Below are 22253 nucleotides of genomic sequence, written 5' to 3' on the forward strand. Positions count from 1 at the left end.
CTGTTATTATAATGGTGATAACATGTACCAACAAAAATCAGACATTGGAATGCAAATGAAAGGTTAAACTTCTTTGACAAAACCAAAACAGTGCAATAATTAAAGTTGGAGTCTTGGAGAACAGAAGAACAAAGGATAGATAACTTAAGAGTCAACACACTTATCTTGCTTGCTTGGAGTTAGCACCAAGTAAGAAAGAACAATCTCTAAGAGTCACTACCAAAGTTTGGTTTAGTCAAGACTAGACCATTGAAAAATTTCAAGAGAAATTTTATTAATCAGTTAAACTATAATACAAAATTGAACCCTAAGAGTAGTTTGTTAATAGAGTTTCAAACTTATTATCCTAATAGGAATAGAAGATAACTTTACTTTTAATGCAATAAAAGAACTTCAACTCTTAAACCAAATAGGAAAAGAAAATTACAAATTATACCCAAAAAATATATATAATTTCTAAGTATCAAATGATTGGACTTAAGTTTTTAAACTTAATTATTAACAGGTTCCATCCATAAAACCATAGGTTGGGTCATCTTTTTTGTACATGTATAAGTTTGTATAGCTGAAAGCTTATATCTTGTTAGTAGCAGTAACTTATTACAAATATTATAAATTAAAATGAATACATTAACTAGTGACAACATTTTCTTTTTTATTTTTATTTGGTAAACTCACTTCAAAAAATCGACCATGTTAAGAACATTAGGTGTGCATTTAGGAATTGTCGAAAAAATTTTAGCATTTTATTTTTTGTCTCAACTTTTTTGAAATAATCTTAGCTTTTAACTTTGCGTAACACATTTAACATAAAAGTTACCAAAAATTATATCTTTTGATAAACACTTCACAAATATGTTACTAAAATAAGCAATTCCAAAACGGACAATCTAGTAACGTTGAGTGACACAAAGAGGAGATAACTCCCAACTTCCAGGCTCTCCTTTGAGATTGTTCTTAAAACCCTGCAAAGTAATTATATCCATATCATGCATAGTTGTGAGGCACTAGCTTTGACAAGACGGCTCACGTGGGCAACCAAACTTTAGTAATTGGTTTTATTCTCATAAAAGAGACTCATCTCATGAAGAAGACCAACAAGAGATATATACATTTGAAGGGAGCATGGTAGGACAGAATAGGTAGGCCAATGTGGGCATATATAGAAGGCGTGATACCAAATCCTAGTCGGTGGAGGTTCATACATTTTCAAATATGCTTAACAGAAAAAGGCAAATATAAAAAGGCATGTAGAAGGGCATGATGGAAAAAAAGCTCAATAAATAATTGAGGAATATACAATACCAGCCATCCTTGCTTGGTTTGCTTCTACTTCTAAAAACATTCAAAATCATTACTAAGGTCCACTTATGTGTATACTTATTCAAGTATCAAAACTGGGTCCTCTCCACACATGTTATTCCACTAATCTTATGTGTATTTTTGAATCTGTCATCATTGTTAGCTGATTCGGTACATATCACACATCACCAAAGTATTGATTTTGAGGTATACTAGGACTTGATTCGTTTTATCATTAGATGTTTAGTTTAATCATGATTAACATTACAGATTTTTATTTTATTTTATTTTATTTTTTGTTTATATATATACACAATTTACTACAAAATAGAGTGAACGTTGTACGTTATTTATTTTACATTACTAAATTCTACAATACTCCTCCTTTTGATGTCCTACAATGGTTTTTAATTTTGAATTTTGACTATTAACAAGTCTTGACCTACTTTCTGTCTCATCGGACAACATATGATGATCAAAAATGGATTTATGATAGAAGGAGGTATTTCGCCGCTATCACAAAAAGGCTAGAATGCTATTTCCTGCAGAACTTGGAGTGTCTTCTGATGAACCTGGATACAGGATGAACGCAAGCAAAAGAAAAAAAAAAAGTCATTTAATGAAGAAGCTGGTTGATAAATTGAAGGGATCTAATATGGGAAATGATTTGACAAGCTTAACAAGATAGAATTTTTATGACTTAATTAGGGTTTGATGTAATGTTATAAGAGTTGGATTTTTTTTTTTTTTTTTTTTTTATTTTTTTTTTTTATAAAAACCAAAACTTTGCTAATCTGATATTAAAAATAAAAAAGGTTGCATTGCTATTTAAGCAAAAAAATTACTGAAATTACAACTTTGCATGAAGAAAAATTAAAATAAAATTGAATGCAATTTATCATATCAGCTGTGAATTCAATCAAATACACATGATGCTAAATTTAGGGAGTGGGGCCAGGGGAGAGAAAGATGATCCAGAAAAAGGGAATTTACCCATTCTAGATGTTGTGCTGTGATGCCAGAGTCATTTCCAGCGTATATACCACCTAAGACCTAGAAAGTCCAAATATCAATGGTAATCAGTACTTAACCATGCATAATTTTGCTATGTCGGAGTTACTGCATATATCAATAAGTGATCTGAGTTAATCAAGCCCATGTAACATAGAGGTTATGTAAAGTCCTAAAGTCCGTTGGGCTTAAAAAATTCCAGTCACAATTGAATAAGGTAATAGTATATATGAAGTCACTTACCTTGGAGACGGTCTCCAGAAACATGCCGGGCCGCACAGGCAGTGGCTTCTTTCCAGTAACACTTTCCTGGGAATCATGAAAAGTGGGTAAATATACCTAAATACAATGACTCTTCACATGCATATATAAATGAATACACATACAACCACATGCTCCTTTCAAAAGATAATGGAGTGCAGTAAAACCTACCCATCCTGCAAATCCACTTGAGACCCTTGCACCTGTACTGTTTTCCTCATCACTGTCAGTGTTATCAGCACCTTCATCTTTTCCTTGCATTACATTTTTTATCATCTCGTGGACAGTTTTCCCTGGTTTTAAAGCTACCAGTTTGGTTAAGAAATTCACCTGCAGTGACAAGTAATGCAATCATGTCAAGATGCTGGTTATTGTAATAAATAAACATGATAGTATATGACAACAGTGCTTCAATATGCATTGAGAATTCTTTTTTATCTTCTCTTTTGACAGGTATTACAAGGGATTGAACCTATGACCTCAATTACCACCCTTATTTATGGAAGATATGCCATTTTGTCCAAAGATTATTGGCTAACATACTTAGAAAGCTTGCGTCGCATGTTTCATTGAAAAGAACATACTAAGGCCAATAAGAATCAGTCAGGTATCTTGTAAATTTATTTGAAATCTTGAAATGCATGCATACAGACCTCTGCTACAGGGAGAGTACTCAAGCCCCGGTGATTTCTCTCATCCATTATTCCACCTCCCATCATATTGCGAGCTTCCTCTCTGATCAAAACAAGCCTTGCAAGCAGTTTTCTATCAGGAACCACAGGCCGAGTTTCCATTGTCTGCATGGTTATTGATAGCTTGATTAGGGAAAAAAAGATAAAAGCATAGGGTCCGTTCACATTCCAAATTGTCACTTTAATCCAATGCAAACAGGAAACTTGTGATTCAGTCAGGCAAGATATAGAAGACATATTTCTAAGAACTTTCAACAATTAACCTCTATTAAACATTACAGACATTATTAGAATATGAAATTTAAGTAGAAGAAAAACAACAAAAATTATACCATAGTACATAAGATCGTAACGAGGAATAAACGTTATTGAAGTATAGATATGTAAGTTACAAGTTGCAACTATATTATATTGTTGACAAAAAAATAGTACAAGAACCACACTCTGAATGATCAGAGGAAAATTTTTATTAGTTTAGCTTGAGATATGAGGGAATAGGAAATCTGGAAAGATAGAGCCCACACTGTTCAATGAAACTAAATATCTTTATTGCTGTAGTCCTTGCAGTTGCAAGACATGTTACTTGGAAAGAACTGATATATAAAAAATGGACTTGTCCTCCAAACTCTATGGTTATTCAGATATTCTACAATATTCAAAATTTGTAGGTCTATAAAGGCAGATTACTTTGAAGAAGTAAAAACTTCATGTTAAGTAATAGAAACTTTATTTTAGATCTACCTTAGTAAGCCACCACAGCACGAGAGAGAGAGAGAGAGAGAGAGAGAGAGAATGCACTAATGCCACTATTTTCAAGAAAATAAAGGGCAAGAGCTTGAGCACATATCACCAAAAGCAAAGTCATCAGTTACAGAAACTAGCACTCTATTACCAAGAAGTGGGACAACTATATATCTATTCACTTGAAATTATTGAATTATGAAAAGATGATAACATGCAAGGCTTTTTTTTTTTTTTTTAAATAGTAATCACCTCAAGTATATCATCGGCCTGATTAGCTATATCATTTAGATTTGCCCCAGGAATGTGAACTTTGGTGCCATTCTCACTTTTAAATGCACCACCACCAGCGGCTACTCGGCGTAGCAATTCATGTCTGCTTTCCTTCTGGGGAGTTCTACAAAGCAGGCCAACCACTTGAACCTAGAAAAGAAAAGAATAGAAGAATGACATATTTTTCATGGTAGTAGTTGGAATTAACTTTCGATCAGAAAGAGAACCAGGTAGTTGTGAGGAATATCCTTACATGTGGGGGGCACTTCTTCGTAAGATGGGATAATACTGTCTCCTTGATCACCTCTAACAGTGATTTGCGCTGAACAGAAACAATAAACAAGTAGATAAATACCAAGCGCTAAATCCCATAGCCATAGTCAACAGAAATTTTAAATCACGAAGTAACATGTAGAAACAACTTGAAACTCTTTATAAGTTATAAATTCAATAAAAAAGTGCAATGACAAGTGCAACCCTAGTACACGGTGTGTATACACCCAAAAACAAAACTAACATCGAAAGTTCAGAAGATGTACAAACTCCAAGAAGTTGCCGTCCAATCATATTGAGAACTTTAAAAACAAAAGTAGAACACAAGTACACATCCCCTAGCAATAATGAAGCAAACGATAACAGCTCCTAGTACCATGGAAATTTCTTCGGGTTGAGTCTGCCTCATATTATGGTACAAATCAATAGTTAACCCAACTTCTGATGCAGTTCTAAACAACTGTTACCACAGCAGAGGATGCAACAAAATCTCATGTATTCACAACCATTTAATCAAAAACTAAAGTAACTATCAGAATGGAAATTCACTTTTGTTCAATTTTATGAATTATTATGACATTAAACATAAAAAAGGAAGTCAAAAGCAGTTAAATTTCTAGCAAACAATAATAAGATGCAAAAGAAGATTGTAACAGAGCCTTAAATTTGAGTGGCCCTGTATGACACTTCAGCTAGTGACATGACCAGACAATTGCATAACTGGGAAATTACAGAACCATGTTGGTTACTTGGGTAAGCTGGTCTTGGTTACAAACATGACCATCAGGTTCTCACAGATAGACTAAGAGACGCCTTCTACATCAATAGTTAGAGAAAGTGTTCCACATAAATGTGGAAATGAAAGTTGTTATAATTAGTACAATGCAACTGAAGATTGGCTCAGAATAGTCCATGTCAATGCTGAAGAATGAAAATATAACTTGAAATAGTACCTTATCATCTTGGTCCTTTTCAGCAAGTTCGATCATGTAATCTAGGGCCATTATAAAACCTGATTCCATCTCATCAACTCTCTTCCCTATGACTCCTTGTGCAGCCAACTGCACAGCCACCTCCTCAGATGCTTCATCCATGTTCATATCTTCCAACTGCACCCACAAAATATGATAGCCAACAAAGATAAGCACCAGTTGAGTAAAGACCTTAAAGAAATGCATGAAAAGAGCACATAGAAGAATTAACATTTTCAATTCAGTTAACAAGCCTGAAAAGAGAAAGTGGTACACAGTTTGGAAGTGATCATACAAAAATAGCACTCAAGTGCTCCTTAGTACCAAGGAGGTTGGTCTTTCCAGCACAAAATTGAAACAGAAAACTCTTTATATTGTAAAACCAGAAACACTACGACAATCCAAACATAAAGGTTCCATCAGTGTCAACACTAGACACTGTACACTGTACATTTTTTTTTTTTTTGATAAAGTAGACACTGTACATTATATTTCCTGTAATGCTTTATAACACTCTAAGCCACCATCAGTAAAAAGTATCAGCATCATGTACTCAAACAAAAGTCTTATGATCTAGTGCACAAATAATCAGGGAACCCCCCAACTTCGGGATCTGATGTCAAAGGTCCCTAGAACTTTTTATTTTCTGATTCATTATATATTATAACAAAATTAATGAGACTATAGGCTCAAATATATTAATATTACAATGTTATACTGTAATTTTCATGTAGCTCTATTACCACACTTACATGGCTAGAGGCTCAAGAAAAGGATACCTGCAGGACACCATGTTCCTATACAGAGATAAAATTCCAGACAACAATCCACCTACATCTACAGAGAGACATAGCATTATGTGCCGAGTGCACTTTACAATCATTATATTTTAAAAATATGTGTCTGCCACAATTTTCAAAAGTAGGATGAAGGTTTACCGTCAATAAATGTAACATATAACTTATAAAATAGTATGAAAGCAATAACAATACAATAGACGATGGACAAGTATATTCATGCTTTGCTGCAGCCCGCAGGCATGATGTTAACAATAACAGTTGCGGACTCCAGACAGTGGTCCTGGATGGTAGTGGGCAATGTAGCCATGCAGACCAATGTCATACTGCCAATATCACAAGGGTAAATTTTACAACAGGTGACAGTTCCATATATTTGGTGTTCACTCTTGGCTACATGACAATTAGGTTTCACACATGACATGACACTCCTTGCTACTTTTATGCCAGTTCATAACTTATTCACTGATTTTCTTGCAATTGATATATTTAAGCTCATCACCTTTTCCAAGCCAAAGAGCAAAATCTCCTTACTGTTTCTCTGGTCTCCTAGAAGCTGACAAAAGCCCAAGCTGAGAAGTATTTAGATAGACTTGTTAGGAACTCTTATGACAGCGACTACTTTAAGTTAAGAAGAATTGAATGATTTAAGAAAGACTATAATCTTCTTCAACATTCTATAATTAGGTTTCACCAATATCAACTTAAAGAAGTAACTAGCAGCCAAGCCAAATATGAACAAAGAGATGTTCAAATGCTATAACTTATGCCCAGTAAAGATAATATATTAAAGAAAGATCAGAGGTGGGATACAGCATGTATACCAAAGTATCTACCTAAAAATAAATACAAATTTCCAAATAAAATCCAGAATATTTGATGGACTATTCCATTTGAATACATCCAGAACGATAAGGATCAAACTCAAACCAATTCAAACTTAGACCTATCAATAGAAAGCTCCTGCCCTTCAGTTAGTCACTCTTAACTAAGTCCCTACAAGAAACTAACAATGCACATAAAAACCTCAATACCAATGAAGATTATTACAACAAGAATAGACACATAATAGTAAACAAATCAGTAAGTCAACCTTCTTGAACCCTAAAACCCTTAATAGACCACCTGTTTTGCCTTTCCCTAGAAGCATACCACATATTACATCTAAAAACTCAGGAAAGAGACTGCAGGGATGGAAAAGCATTAATGATTCCATCCTGCTAAACCCTTAATAAATGATTTATGTTTTCCTTGGAAAAGCATATGGAAGCAGAAGATCCCCTCTCGAGTGGCTTTCTTTGTTTGGACTGCAGCTTGGGGGAAATGTTTGACGATTGATAATATAAGAAAAAGGAAGGTTTGGACATTGGATTGGTGTTATATGTGCAAGTGTAATGGTGAATCAGTTGACCATCTTTTTTTTCATTGTTCGGTTGCCATGGACTTGTGGTCTATGGTTTTGGGCTTATTTGGAGCAAGCTGGGTTATGCCAAAGTCAGTTGTGGAGGTCCTAGCTTGTTGGCAAGGGCGGTTTGGTTGTCATTGGAACGGTCATATATGGATAATCGTTCCCCATTGTCTCATGTGGTGTCTTTGGAGGGAAAGAAATAGTACGTGTTTTGAAGATAATGAGAGATCCATTTCAAACCTCAAGTTATTTTTCTTTAGAACCTTAGTAGATTGGTAGTCTACTTTGCAAAACCAATCTTACTCTTCTTTTCTTGATTTTCTTGATTTTTGTAATTTTTGTAATTTTTGTACTTGATTATTTGACCCCTTTACACTTCCTGTGTTAGTGTACTAGAGTGTCCTTTTTTTGATATCAATAAATCTTATTACTTATCAAAAAAACTCAGGAAAGAGAATCCCTCCATGGAATGGCTCTGAACGTCCAAAATAATTATTGGCAGAACCAATTCACAACATCCTTATTCCCACCATTTTCAAGATGAGCTGATCGTAGCAAGAATCTAGAAATACACTTGAGTTAATTATTTAATTTTTTTTCTTCTTAAAATATATAGAAAAAATATATTAAAACAATAAGTTTATGAATGACAATTTATTGAAAACCCAATTAGTACACACTACATAGCAAGTATCAAAAAACTTAAAGTTTCAAGTTTTATCACACACACCATATTACCATCAACATTCAGAAGTAACACCTACCCGGAGAGACCAAAATTTTCACCTTTCCCTAGAAGCCCACCACAAGCATTGCAAATATAACATCTAAAAGCTCGGGAAAAGAGAATCTGATGCACGGAGCATTAAAATCATCTAAGATTTTATTTTATTTTATTTATTTTTATTTTTTTGAATTTGGTTTTAATGTTGAGGGTTTTAAGGGATTTGATTAGATGTTTTCCATATTAGTATAATCCCTAAAACCAATATAATTGGTAACCCTGTCTGTAATGGGGTAAGAATTTTATGATGAGTTGAGAATATGTCTCCTCCTTAGTTCTCTTTGTTTGGTAGTGATGCCAAACACCCTTAGGTGGTGATGCCTAGGGTTTGCAGGCAGGTTCTAGGTGGTGAAGCCTAGGGCGTGTCCTGTTGTTCCTTTTGTCACTCTCTATTTCCTAATTTCCTATTTGTGTTCTGCATCAGAATCCCTCCATAGAATTTCTCTGAAGGTCCAAAAAGAATAATTAGCAGAACCATTTTAGTTGCTAGTTACCTACACCCTATTCTCACCATTTTTAAGATGAACTGATCATAGCAACAATCTATAAATACACTTTACTTACTTATTCAATTTTTCTTAGTAAAAGAATAGCAAAAATCTACTAAACAATAAGTTTACAAGTGACAAATTACTGGAAACCCAATTAGTACACACTACATAGCAAGTATCTAGAACTAAAAGTTTCAAGTTTTACCCCCACCCCCCCACACACACACACACACCATATTCCCACCAACATACAGAAGTAAATCCTAACCTATGTAAACCCCAATTCACTATAAGCACAAGGATACCCAATTACTGAACCAAGTACCAACTATAAAACAGTACAAAATGCAAGAAAAGGCTATACCCAACTACAGAACCCAACTAGGTCACAACACAGAATGCAAGAAAAGGCTAACAGTATAGTCCTACACCTAAACATCAAGTAGGAGAGGGTGAAGAAAATTACAAGGGTGATAATTTCTTGGAGAACAGAGGTGACCTGTTCCCCTCCTTTGAGGAGAGTTTCATACTGGGAAGTGTCCAACTTTGAGTCCCCTTGTTGTTGGGTTGTTGTTGTTGTTGTTTTTCTTTTTCTTCCACTTCTGTCTTGCACGTCCAAATCCTCATCTGGGTATCCTCCACCAACCTCATAACTTGTTGTATTTGCACACAAGGAGAGCATTAACTGTTCCCTTTTCTTGGGTTGCTTTAGTTGCCATTGATGGTGGTGGTGGTGGTGGTGATAAGAGAAGGGAGTGGTGAAGCAAAACGAGGATATGGTTGGGTTGGTAATGGACGGAGAGGTGCGTGAACAAGTAGGGAAGAAGATAGAGCAGTGCAACATTTTTGAAAAAAAATCTTTGATTTTTGGGGTTTTGCTTTTTGGGACAACTGAAGAGCGTAAGAATGAAGGATAAGAATTATGAATATGTTAAGAATTACTCCGTATGTATCAAAAAAGAATTATAAATATTTTTCTTAAAAAAAACTAATATTTAGAAAATTTTAAATTCGGAAAAAATAAAAATAATAGTACTAGAACTAGCCTAGCCTAGCTTGGATGTGCTAAATGCTACTAAATTTTAACATATAGGGCATCAAAAAAAAAAAAAAATCACCTCGACTTAAGACCCAAAAAAAAAAAAATGGGCATTTTTTTTACATGAACCATAATAGAAGGGCACTATAGCAATACTATTAACTAAAAAAATCATTCTTAATACTGATGAGTCACTTCACTTCCTTGCAGGCCTATTCATAGGAGTTAGAGCATTCGCATCAGCTCATGTAAAATTTGTGTCTATTTTACACATAAAAATCTATTTTTTCTATTTTACACATTCACTTTTACAATATACCCACATTAGTTCATTTATTTTAACACTACTTTTATTTAAATAATAATTTTTTCAATTATTTTATTATTTCTCATCTAACCCTTTTATACACGCTTTTTATCTCTCTCTCTTTATCACTTTCCATTTTTTCTGATCTATTTCTCTCGATCTCCCTCTCAGTCTCTCTCTATACCCATTTCTCTCCCTCTCGGTCTCCCTCTCAGTCGATCTCTCTATACCCATCTCTCTCCCTCTCGATCTAATCTACTCCACACTAGCTCCGATCACAAGCTTGATCCACAGCTCCGATCACAAGCTCCGATCCACAGTTGCACCGATCCACTCCGATCCACAAGCTCCGATCAAGCTCCGATCTCTCCCTCTCGGCCTAATCCACAAGCTCCGATCTCTCCCTCTCGGTCTAATCTACAAGCTCCGATCAAGCTTCGATCTCTCCCTCTCAGTCTAATCCACAAGCTCCGATCAAGCTCTGATCTCTCCCTCTCGGTCTAATCCACAAGCTCCGATCAAGCAAGACCCACGAGCTCCGGCGATCCAGATCCTTTCTTCACCGGCCGATCCACGCTCCACGCTTCATCGGCCGACCCACGAGCTCCGGCAACCCAGATCGTTCCGATAAGCACCGATATCTCTGTTCGTTTGGGTTTGTTTGTGTGTGGGTGTGTTTGTGTGTGGGTTTGTTTGGGTTAATTTTCAGTTGATTCTGGCCATTTGGGTTTATTTGTGTGTGGGTGTGTTTGTGTGTGGGTTTGTTTGGGTTCATTTTCCGTTGATTCTGGCGCGCTGGAGGTTGGGGAAGAGAGGTAGGAGATGAGAGTCAGTTAGGGAGGAGGGAGAAAAAATTATTAAAAAATTAAATACACGAGCTACAGTGCCTGTGTAAATTTACACGGGTACTGTAGCTCGTTGATAAATTTCCACAAGTTTACATGATTTTGAAACAACTGATGTGGGGTGTTTTTTGGTTCAAAATGTGTAAAAGTGATCAAAATGTGTATTTTACACATTTATACCAGAGCTGATGCGAATGCTCTTAAGCGTCGGTTCCTACCTTTAATTCATTTATTCATCTTCGGCTTAGGCCGTCAAAGGGTATCCCCCGAAAGCTTCCCTCTCAACTTCGATCGCCTCTACGGAACCATGGCCACCCACCACACAGATGAACATAGTCAGTAATGAGACCTTAATGGCCTAAGTAAATTATTCAGTACTCCAAGGGCAATGCTCTCTCATCTCACATGAATGGTAGCATTGTTCTTTACTGAGGAATAGTGTGTCGCACAATTATTGCATCTGTTTCATATTAATTGCTATTTATCATCAAACAAAGACACCAATGAGTTTCTATTTGGCGGGATTCCAACTCATGTTCTTTATTCAACGACAAGAAAGTACCAAATAAATTACTCCCTTAAAAAATAGTAAAAAGTATATTCCCAAATTCAATTTTCTTTTCTTCCTTTCATAAGGCTTAAACCCTCAAAAAACACATAATTCACACACACACACACAATGCAGGACTTTGAAATCAAAACCCAGTTAAAAGCTAATAATAGTTACAGAATAACTTTTGGAAACAATACCCAAAACTCTCCAAGGAGCGCCGTCGACTTCAATGTTGGAACCCACTTTGATATCGTTACTAGAAAATGCATAAATCTCTGCAATGCCAAAAAAAAAAAAAAAAAAAAAAAAAAGCAAACAAACAAGTCATTACTATACCCTTTTGAAATTGAACTCTCAAGCTCTAACAAAATTAAGAAAGGTAACAAATAAACGGAGGGGCATTTTTACTTGGAAGTATTCTGAAACGGAACGGAGTTCGCTGCATTGGGAGAATGGACGGCCTTGATGAGAACAAAGGTGATGAAGCTTTTGATGATGGTAGTGATGGACGGCTGTAGATGGAAGATGAAGCAGAAGAGAGATTGAAGGTCGCCATTCCCGCCATGCTGGTTTTGGTTGTATAGAATTTGGAGTAACCGAATGAACTGTGAGAAAAAAATTGAAAACGAAGTGTACTATGAAATTGTCGGAAATGTTTTCTTTCTCTGAAATTTAGAGGGCCAGGAGTCTTACTTAGATAAGGGGGTTTATGGACCGGGCCTGCTCCTTATGATTTTTTTTTCAAAGAAAAAAAAAAGGACTCGAGTTCATTAATGAACTTCGTTATATATTCACTCTTTTTTATTTACTAGTAAAGAATGCATGTGCTCCTCTTGGGTGAAAAAATTTAAGATAAAATTATTTTATAAAATAGTATCAAATTATGTATTTAAATTTAAAATAATTATTTAACATATAGCTATCTATTTAGTATGATAATATTTTAGGATAAGGTATTTGATATAAAATGATACCATGTTAGTGGTATCAAAATCCAGTAAGTGTAAGGCATGTCAGCAAAAAATAACTAATCCACTAATAATTGAAAAACATGTGTTAGTGGGTAGTTATTTTTACATACATGTCTCTTGTTTATTGAATTTTGATACGGATGATATGGTATATCAAAATCCAGTAAGCGTAAGGCATGTCAACAAAAATAACTAATCCACTAATAATTGAAAAACATGTGTTAGTGAGTAGTTATTTTTACATACATGTCTCTTGTTTATTGAATTTTGATACGGATGATATGGTATTATTTGATACAAAATACTTTTTCATTTCTTAGAACCTATTTACTAAAGACAGTATCTACTCATAAAAAAATTATATTAAGAATGATAACAAATGTCATCTTCTTCCAACAATAAATTAGGGGATGTGGATCAAGCGATATATGAGGAGAATAGGTGTGGCGTCAACTTTGCTGCTGAGTGCTGGGCCTTGAGGGACGGGCTGCTACTTGCAATTCAATTGGGCATTAAATATTTAGCTATTGAACTTGATGCTCTCACTATTGCTAAACTTGTATATGACAATTCAACATCTAATAGATCATACTCCCATATTCTAAATGATTGCAAGTTCCTCCTGAGACAATTTCATCGCTTCAAGGTCAACCATACCTTTAGAGAGGCGAACCGATGTGCTGACTTTCTTGCTCGTGCTGGCTGCTCATTGGATGAAGATTTTGTTGTATTAGATAATTTAGATTTACCATCTAGTAATGTATTACTTAATATGTTAAGTTTAGATGCTACTGGTCTGTACTCTTTAAGGCTCACAGCCTCGACTTCACCATTTATGGCTTATTAGTTTAATATATATATTCCTCTTAACCAAAAAAAAAAAAAACAACTAAATTTTGATAAGACATTATCACAGTATTTAAATTTTCGTAATGAATGATGACATATGCTACAATTGAAACTTTTCATCAAATTAAATACTTACAATCATTTGCAATGAATATTTTGTTATTCATACTTCGTTCTTTATCATTTTATTTTATTAGCATAACTACAATGCTTAACTTACTTAATTTTTAATGAACACATTTTTAAGAAAGAAAACAAATAAAAAAAGAACAAAATAACAAAAGACATATGTCATTGAAGTTTCTATTAGATAAAATTATAAATTTAGAAGATTTAAACCACTAATAAATTAGTATTCTCTAGGTAACAAATAGAATACCATACATCACCATTTTTACTTTCTAAGTATGACTAACACATAAAACTCAAAATACACGAAGAAAATTTTTGGAACATTAAAATTTAGTGAGGCATTTTAAATATTGCACAATGAAATTTTTTAGGAACCATAAGATTTTGTTAGGGTTTAATTAAGAGAGTAACAACAAGGACTATATACTTGTCTACAAAATATAAAGGTGGAAATTATTCAACTTCAAAATTGGGGATGAAACTACCCCAAACATAAAGAGAGAATATTTTTTTTCCATAATTCTTTTTTGTTGGTAAAACTATGGGTTTTTTTTTTTTTTTTTTTTTTTAACTTTAAATAGTGTGTTGAAAAAAAAAGTTAGCCCAAGAAAATTGTCCGTAAAACTATGATTTTTTTTTTTTGGATGGAAAACATGATAACTTTATTAAGGTGAAGAGAAATATGTGGCATCTTGAATCACAAGAGACTCAATAATGGATGGATTTTCCTCTATCCAAGTTACAAAATTATTAATTCCTTTGGCATATTTTGCCAAAGTATAGACTGGTTTGTTGCCGCTTTGTAGTAGATAGAGAAAAAGAGTGGATTTGAAGGAGTGCAACTTGTCTTGGATGCCGACGATGAGATTCGCGATAGCTATTAGGGGAGTGATGGTTAAACTGAATGCGTCAAAAACTATGAGTGTGCCAAAAACTATTTGTGAGTCAGTCTCAAAGATAACGCCCCTAATCCCAATATCCCATGCAAAAGAGGCAGCCTCATCCATTGCTTTTCCCTCCGCTTCCAACGGACCCAACGGTAAGGGGAGGTGTTTGCTCATGGCAGCAACCACCGATCCTTCATGGTCCCGTATCATGATATTTTCTCAATACCTTTATTTTAGCTATAGTGGGCCCTGGTATGATATTTTATAATTTTATTTTAGAGTAATGTTATTCCATAACATTTTCATAACAAATCCTTGGTGGTAAATTGTTATTGGTTTTATTGGGACAACCACTTTAAACTATGCATTAAAAAAAACTGATAAACTTTGTTATAGCAGCGGGTTAAAAGTCTCGGATGCTGATGATTTTGTGGTAAGTCCTGAGAAAATAAGCACGAAATCAGAGGAGACCGGTGGAAGCTGGCCAAGAATCCTCCGATGGCAAAGTTAGTCTCTATAATTCAAAAAAGTTGGAAAAATCTGAACGACCTACCATCCTGTTGGCGATCGTTTATATAGCATGTGAGTAGCGGTTACTTATTTGATAACCGTTCCTACTGCTGAGTAGTACGAAAGGTTCGGAGACAATTTCCATAACCGCCATGGAAGTTACATTATGGGTATGCCTTTCTCAACGGTTGGACTTGGCTTACAACGGTTCGTCTATTCTCACACCTGGCAAAAATACACACGTTTAAGGCTCGAAGTGCTCAGGACACACAACCTCGTCCGTCCTTGAAGGATGGACGGACGAGGTTGTCATGGACGAGTAAGGAGTACCTTCTCTTTGGACGACCCTTATGGACGAGATGTGACACGGATTTTTATTACACCATCAGTTGCCCCCTCGTCTATGTGGGTTGTCTAAAGGGAAAGAGGTGACCTTGCGTTACTTGGGTGAGCAACTAGTGTTTGCGTGCCACGTGTCATCATTTCAATGGTGACCAGTCTCATCGATTCATTTTTTCGAGATGAAGACCACATGTCATCATTTGGTTGGTTGCATTGTCTCATGTGCTTAGGTCAGCCATCTATAAATAATGGAATGCCCCCACTGCCCTCTACACTTCTGAGATTTTCCTTCCTTAACATTCATCGTCTAGAGCCTCGTCTAAGAGTTTCCTCGCATCCATAGTTTCAGTTCGTCCTAGAGCCAGGTATTCCCTCTTTTCTCCTCTTTTAGGTTTCCAAAATTTTCTTTTCAAAAAATGTCAGAAATAACTATCTCCTCGTCTAGCGATAGTATAGAGAAAGCTATAGACGAGTATTATGACAAGAGTAGTGATAACTCTAGTGACACCAGTAGTAGTAATGGGGGAAAAACCACAGACGAGGAATATGTCTCAGGGGTCCTTGGGCTTCCCTTAGAAGTAGTACAAAAACAACTTAGAAAAATTTCAGGGTCCCAGGTAGGTACCTCGTCCTCCATTCCTCTGTCTAGTCTTTTGGACGAGACGGAGATAACTGTATATAGTTGAGCTGTAGATATTCCTTCTAAGACGGACGAGGAAAGACTAAACAACCTTAGGGAATGGTACCAAATTCAAGACGAGTTTAATCCTAGATTGCCTGTCTGTGGAGAGTGGTGCTGTAATCCCTATTTTGGGATAGGTGTATATGAGGCTTACCTTCTAGGAGGTCTTAGGTTTCCTTTAAATACTTTTACCAGAGAATTGTTAGTTAGATTAGGTCTAGGAGTATGTCAATTCAACCCAAATGCATGGAGATTAATTATCTCTATGCAAATTTTGTGGAGGGAAGTGTTTGGAAGGGACCGTCCTATTACTGTGGACGAGTTCCTTTACTACTACAAACCTTCAGAGATTCATCAATCCCCTGTCTTTTATCAATTCACGGCCAAAGGTAAAGATTGTAGGCTGGTGAAATCCTTGGCCTCGTCTGATAGAAAATGGAAGACAGAGTTTTTCTTCGTCTCTGGATTCTGGGCTGGAAATCCTGTAGACGTTGGCTGGGATAAATTTGGTCGTTTTACTGGGGACCTAGGGAACTTTCGTCCTGAGGTTAAGTCCCTTAGCTTTCCCCCCTTCTTTTTTTATTTATTATTATTATTATTTAACCTTCTTTTATTTCATTACAGCCGTTGGACGACTTGCCTTGAGCAAGCTGCATCGTGACCGCGTCCACAGGGCTTGTCTACACACAGACAGGGATTTTCATTCCTTGGTCAATCTCAGACGACTTGCCAAGTGGGGGTTAGGCCCTAACTCATCTGGCCATACACCCTTAGCCCCCTCAAGCCGAGTCTTGATTATTTTTAACAAGGATCGGTTTGCTACTTCAGCCTGGCCATTTGCTTGTGGATGAGCTGGGGAGGAGTAGTGATTCTGAATCCTGAAGAGAATACAAAAATATTTGAAGAGTGCATTGTCAAATTGTCGTCCATTGTCGAAGACAATTTCCATAACCACTATGGAAGTTACATTATGGGTATGCCTTTCTCAACGGTTGGACTTGGCTTACAACGGTTCGTCTATTCTCACACTTGGCGAAAATACGCACGTTTAAGGCTCGAAGTGCTCAGGACACACAACCTCGTCCGTCCTTCGAGGACGGACGGACGAGGTCGTCATAGACGAGCAAGGAGTATCTTCTCTTTGGACGACCCTTATGGACAAGATGTGACACGGATTTTTATTACACCATAAAAAACAACAAACAAAAAACCAACAGAAGAAAATTGTGCGTGAAACAGTGAATTTTTGCTTACCAAATTTGACTAAACCAAAAAAGAAGTCTAGGAACACAACAAAATGTCACAATATTTTCACAGTACCTTTATTTTTAGCCATGGTAAGTTTCGGTCTTATATATTATTATTTATTTTATAGAAATGCTATCTCTATAATACTTTCATAACAAATTATAAATAACAAATTGTTATTGATTTAAAATGGACTCGCGACTGATATCACGTTTTTATCCATCAACAGTAGCTTACCTATGATTTGTTGTAAAATTAGTGTGAAAATGTTGTGGGCTTAGCATTTATTTATTTGATTTATAAGAAACTGAGATATCAACAATTGTGAAAATATTGTGATAACAACAAGTGTTACAACATTTTCACAAAACATTTATTTTCAATTATGGTTCGTCACAATCTCATATTTTATTTTTTTATTTCAACCTATAAAAAATTGACACCTCAATAATTGTGAAATTTGTTGTGTCAGTATAATAATATATATGTCATCTCATATAAATAATAAAAGAAAGAGCACAAACAGATAGCTGGAACAAAAAAAAAAAAAAAAAAAAAATCCCCCCCCCCCCCCCTTCTTTTTTTAATTTATTATTATTATTATTTAACCTCCCTTTATTTTATTATAGCCGTTGGACGACTTGCCTTGAGCAAGCTGCATCGTGACCGCATCCACAAGGCTCGTCTACACACAGACAGGGATTTTCATACCTTGGTCAATCTCAGATGACTTGCCAAGTTGGGGTTAGGCCCTAACCCATTTGACATAGCACTTGCACACAAAATTACTGTAAGAAAAAGTAAGTTTCAAATTCCAACATTCCCTGCATCTTGTATTTTCATTTTCCTTTGTGTCAAAGTAAACTCTCTTCGTCTTTTTTCTTTATAGGAATGGCAACCATGAGAGGTAACAAGGGAAATGAGGTAAGTGCTGAGGGGGCTCATCTTGAGCCTGATCGTCAAGCTCGTCCATTGACTGGAGATAAAAGGAAAACTATATCCAAAAACTTGGATTTGAAAAATCTCCCAAGTAGACGTGGCAAGAAGATCAAGTATGGCTCGTCCCAAGTGGTCAAGCCTACTGCGTCGTCCCACCAGCTAGCCAAAGTCTTTGATGTTGACTCGTCTACTCCCGTTGAGTCCACCCCGTCCAAGACTCCTCCGTCTAAAAATGTGTCAACCTCGTCTCAACCTTCCCATAAGGTCCCTTCAAATATTATTGAAAATGAAGACCTAGCCTAGGAATGTTTCAAGAATGTTGTTTCTAACGAGGATATAAACGTTTGCTATGACATGTCCCTTAAGGATTTTGAACACTCTGGTGTCCATGACCTTTTCAAGGTAACATTTATCCTCGTCCTGACTAAATTTTCATTCTCCTTCTCCTTTTTTTTTTTTTTTTTATTATTAATTTTTATTTGTTGTTGGTTTTTATAGGGCATGTCCAAGTTTATAGCAGCGTCTAGACAGGTCACAGGGTTGGACAAGACGAGGATCTTGTTAGAGACGAGGATACAGGAGTTGAAGGACGAGGCTAAACAATGGGCTAAAGTGGCTACCAAAACTACAGACGAGGTGAGGGAGTTAAAAACTTTGGTTGAGGATTTGAAGGCTAGTGCTGCAGAAAAAGATGCTCGTCTTGAGGACTTGCAGAAAAAGAGCGACGAGCATAGCATTCTCCTCTCCAAGGCAAAGGAAGACGCAGTGGCTGAATTCAAAGCATCTAAATAATACACTGATGTTTTGGATACTAACTATGCAGCAGGGTTTGAAGATTTTAGGATGGACGCTATTGAAAAGTTTCCTGATGTAGACTTTAGCTCCATTGTACTCAATTTGAATGCTACCACCACTAGCTCTCTCCTTCACCTCGGCTCTGAGGACGCCAATATAGAGGACGATGCCACGACCCAACCTCAGGACGACCCCAACATTGATGCCTCAGTTTAAAAAATATCTCAATGTTTATGTCTTCATCCAAAACTTCTTTTTCTTTTCTTTTTTTTCATTTTTTTTTATGTAATGCAAGTACATTAGGCTTGTCCATGTTTAAGGACGAGTTTTTATAAAACAGTCAATTTTGTAAGGGTGTTTGGACGTTTCTCGTCCACCCTTTTGAAACAATTTAATGATTGCTCTCTTATATATGCATACCTTGTTTAGCTTGTCTACATTTCACATATATGCTTGAACCACTTTTATCGAAATTTTACTAAGTGTAGTTTATTCATGTGAAATGATGATTATCAGCGTTACCCGTCCTTAGGTTTGGCTGATTCTAACGTTTAATAATGGTCAAGACTTTTGTTTTTCTCGTCCATGTGTTAGCACATTCTTGGCATCTATGCGCTAGAACGTTTTTGTGCATGGATAAGTATATTTCCTTGTCCATGTCATGGATTTGCACGTCTTATCTCATCCATCATATGGACGAATGTGCTTCGAGCATTAAAATTTGCTCAAGGTTTTACCTCGTCTTACTTCGTCCATTATATGGATGAATATGCTTAGGGCATTGAGATTTTCTCAAGGTCTAGGGTTTTACCTCGTCCTTTACTTTGGACAAGCACGCCCAGATTTCTGACAAGCTGACGTTACATCTCTACATCCAGAGAATTTTTTTCGTCACCGAATACATATAGTGACGAAACAACATTCGTCACCTAAGCTCCGTCACAGAATGTATTGGTGACGAAAATGTTTCGTCACCAATAAAAAAATGATAGGTGACGAAATTTTTTCGTCGCCAATAAAAAATGACAAGTGACGAAAGTTTTTCGTCACCTAATATTTTCGCCACTAAACCTTATTTTCAGTGACGGAATATTTCATCACCAAATGTTTTTTATTTTTTCCAATTTCAATAGATTAGGTCACGAAGTTTTGCGTCACCAAATTTTTGCTTATAGTCAGATATGGCGAAGAAAATTATCGTCACCAATTTTATTTTTTTATTAATATTCTTTACATTTACTTGCTATTACATTAACCTGTTCATTTCTAACCAAATCCATAAAATAAAATAAAAACACATCCATTCATTTCTAACCAAATCCATAAAAAAAAACATCCATACAATCTAAAAATGCAATAAAGATGTTCACAAAGTAATTACAGCCATTTATATACAAATGATGTCTTAGCTTTCAAACTTTACAAAAAATTATTTGAGTTCAAGTAGTCCCACAAAAGCTATCTTTTTGCCACCAATCTCATATCTGCACAAGTATAAAGGAAAATATATTAATAACAAACTAGACTGCAAACCTATATCCCTGATAAGATGTACTACAACAACAACAACAACAACAACAACAAAATTATTATTAGTAAGACAATGCAGAAAATGCCCACAGAATACCCAATAACAAACTAGAAAAATAATCATAATGCAACATCATATGAAGCCAAACTATCAAAGAAAGAAAACCTACAACATTCTCATCAAATAAAAACCAAACCCACATTACAAACCATGGAGAAATCATAAAGAATGCAGAAAAATCCCAATTTAAAACAAAACAAATAAAGCGAAATCCAAAACAAAAACCCAGCCACCATCATAAACACAAACCCAACCACCACAAAGAATAAAAAATCTAGCCAACACTAGTTTAAAATAAAAAAAAAACTAGCCACCACCATTAAAAAAAAACCACAGCCACCACTATAAACAAAAAACCACCACCACCATTAAACAAAAAATACAGCCACCACCATTAACACAAAAACTCAGCCACTACCATAAACAAAAAACACAACCAGCACCATTAACACAAAAACACAACCAGCACCATTAACACAAAAACCCAGCCACTACCATAAACAAAAAACCCAACCGCCACCATTAAACAAAAAACACAGCCACCACCATTAATACAAAAATCCAGCCACTACTATAAACAAAAAACCCACCATCACCATTAAACAAAAAATACAGTCATCACCATTAATACAAAAACTCAGCCACTGCCATAAACAAAAAACTCAACCATCACAATAAACAAAAAAAATCACCACCAACATCAAACAAAAAAACTCAACCACCACCATAAACAAAAAACTCACCACTACCATTAAACAAAAAACACAGTCACCACCATTAACATAAAAACATAGTCACTACCATAAAGAAAAAACCCAGCCATCACAATAAACAAATAACCCACCACCAACATTAAACAAAAGGCCCAACCACCACCATAAACACCAAAACCCAACCACACTATAAACAAAAAATCCAGCCACCATCATTAACACAAAACTCACCACCACCATTAAACAAAAAATCCAACTACCACCACAAACATCTATAATAAAACATTCATTACAGTTTTCCAAATATCTATCATTGAACTCATCTATAGTCTTAAACGTGTGAAAGAGAAAATCTCCAGGATGCATGATTTCATTCCAATGCATAGAAGATGCATAAGAAAAAAAAAAAATGAGCAGCGTAGAAAAAGATAGATTAATAAAACCTTCAAGAATCCAACTTCAATGACAATCATAACATGTGCAGGGTCCTCAAGCTCTGACTGACATCAATTTGCCACAAATTTTGAACCTAACAAAGAAGAATGAAATATTAGAAGATAAAGGATGGTGCCTAACTTATTAAGTTCAATAATCTTCATAAACACAGTCATTTTGTTCTATTGCATTGTAATCACAGTTTTTATAAATTCAAGAAATCTAGCAAGCACATAAAATAGAGAAATCTGAAGGTTATGTTTAGTTAAGAGGGATACATCAGAAGAGAAGAACATGAGATTTGAGGAAACTCACAAATTTTAATGAACTTCAACAAAATAGGAATCAAATCAAAACCATAGCATTACAAAATTCTTGGATTGTCTATATCCATCATTTAACCACTCTGGC

General features: G+C 35.6%; 1 protein-coding gene across 2 annotated transcripts; it reads right to left on the reverse strand.

Annotated features, from left to right (window-relative positions):
* Positions 1-1581: 1581 nt before the first annotated feature.
* On the reverse strand, positions 1582-9932 carry LOC112017752 (protein PEP-RELATED DEVELOPMENT ARRESTED 1, chloroplastic). Of its 2 annotated transcripts, XM_024050209.2 has the most exons (10): positions 9471-9770; positions 6824-6893; positions 5507-5662; positions 4534-4602; positions 4260-4430; positions 3228-3371; positions 2746-2904; positions 2557-2622; positions 2296-2355; positions 1582-1874 (listed from the first exon to the last, which is right to left on the reverse strand). In XM_024050209.2, exons 1-10 carry the CDS (start codon positions 9653-9655, stop codon positions 1830-1832), a joined length of 1125 nt encoding a protein of 374 aa, XP_023905977.2. In that variant the 5' UTR covers positions 9656-9770; the 3' UTR covers positions 1582-1829. The 2 variants fall into 2 exon arrangements, with proteins under 2 accessions (XP_023905977.2, XP_023905976.2); XM_024050208.2 differs by lacking the exon at positions 6824-6893 and having other exon boundaries at positions 1584-1874; positions 9471-9932.
* Between the last annotated feature and the right edge of the window lie 12321 nt (positions 9933-22253).

The sequence above is a fragment of the Quercus suber genome, unplaced genomic scaffold (assembly GCF_002906115.3).
Source record: "Quercus suber isolate HL8 unplaced genomic scaffold, Cork oak 2.0 scaffold_628, whole genome shotgun sequence".
Lineage (NCBI taxonomy): Eukaryota > Viridiplantae > Streptophyta > Magnoliopsida > Fagales > Fagaceae > Quercus > Quercus suber.

Coding starts and splice junctions, on each gene's coding strand:
- LOC112017752 (XM_024050208.2), bottom strand. CDS start 9,848: ATGTTGCACTGCTCTATCTTCTTCCCTACTTGTTCACGCACCTCTCCG. Junction 4,603..5,506: donor AAAAGGACCAAGATGATAAG/GTACTATTTCAA, acceptor GTTTCTGTTCAG/CGCAAATCACTGTTAGAGGT. Junction 1,875..2,295: donor CAGCACAACATCTAGAATGG/GTAAATTCCCTT, acceptor TCCTGTATCCAG/GTTCATCAGAAGACACTCCA.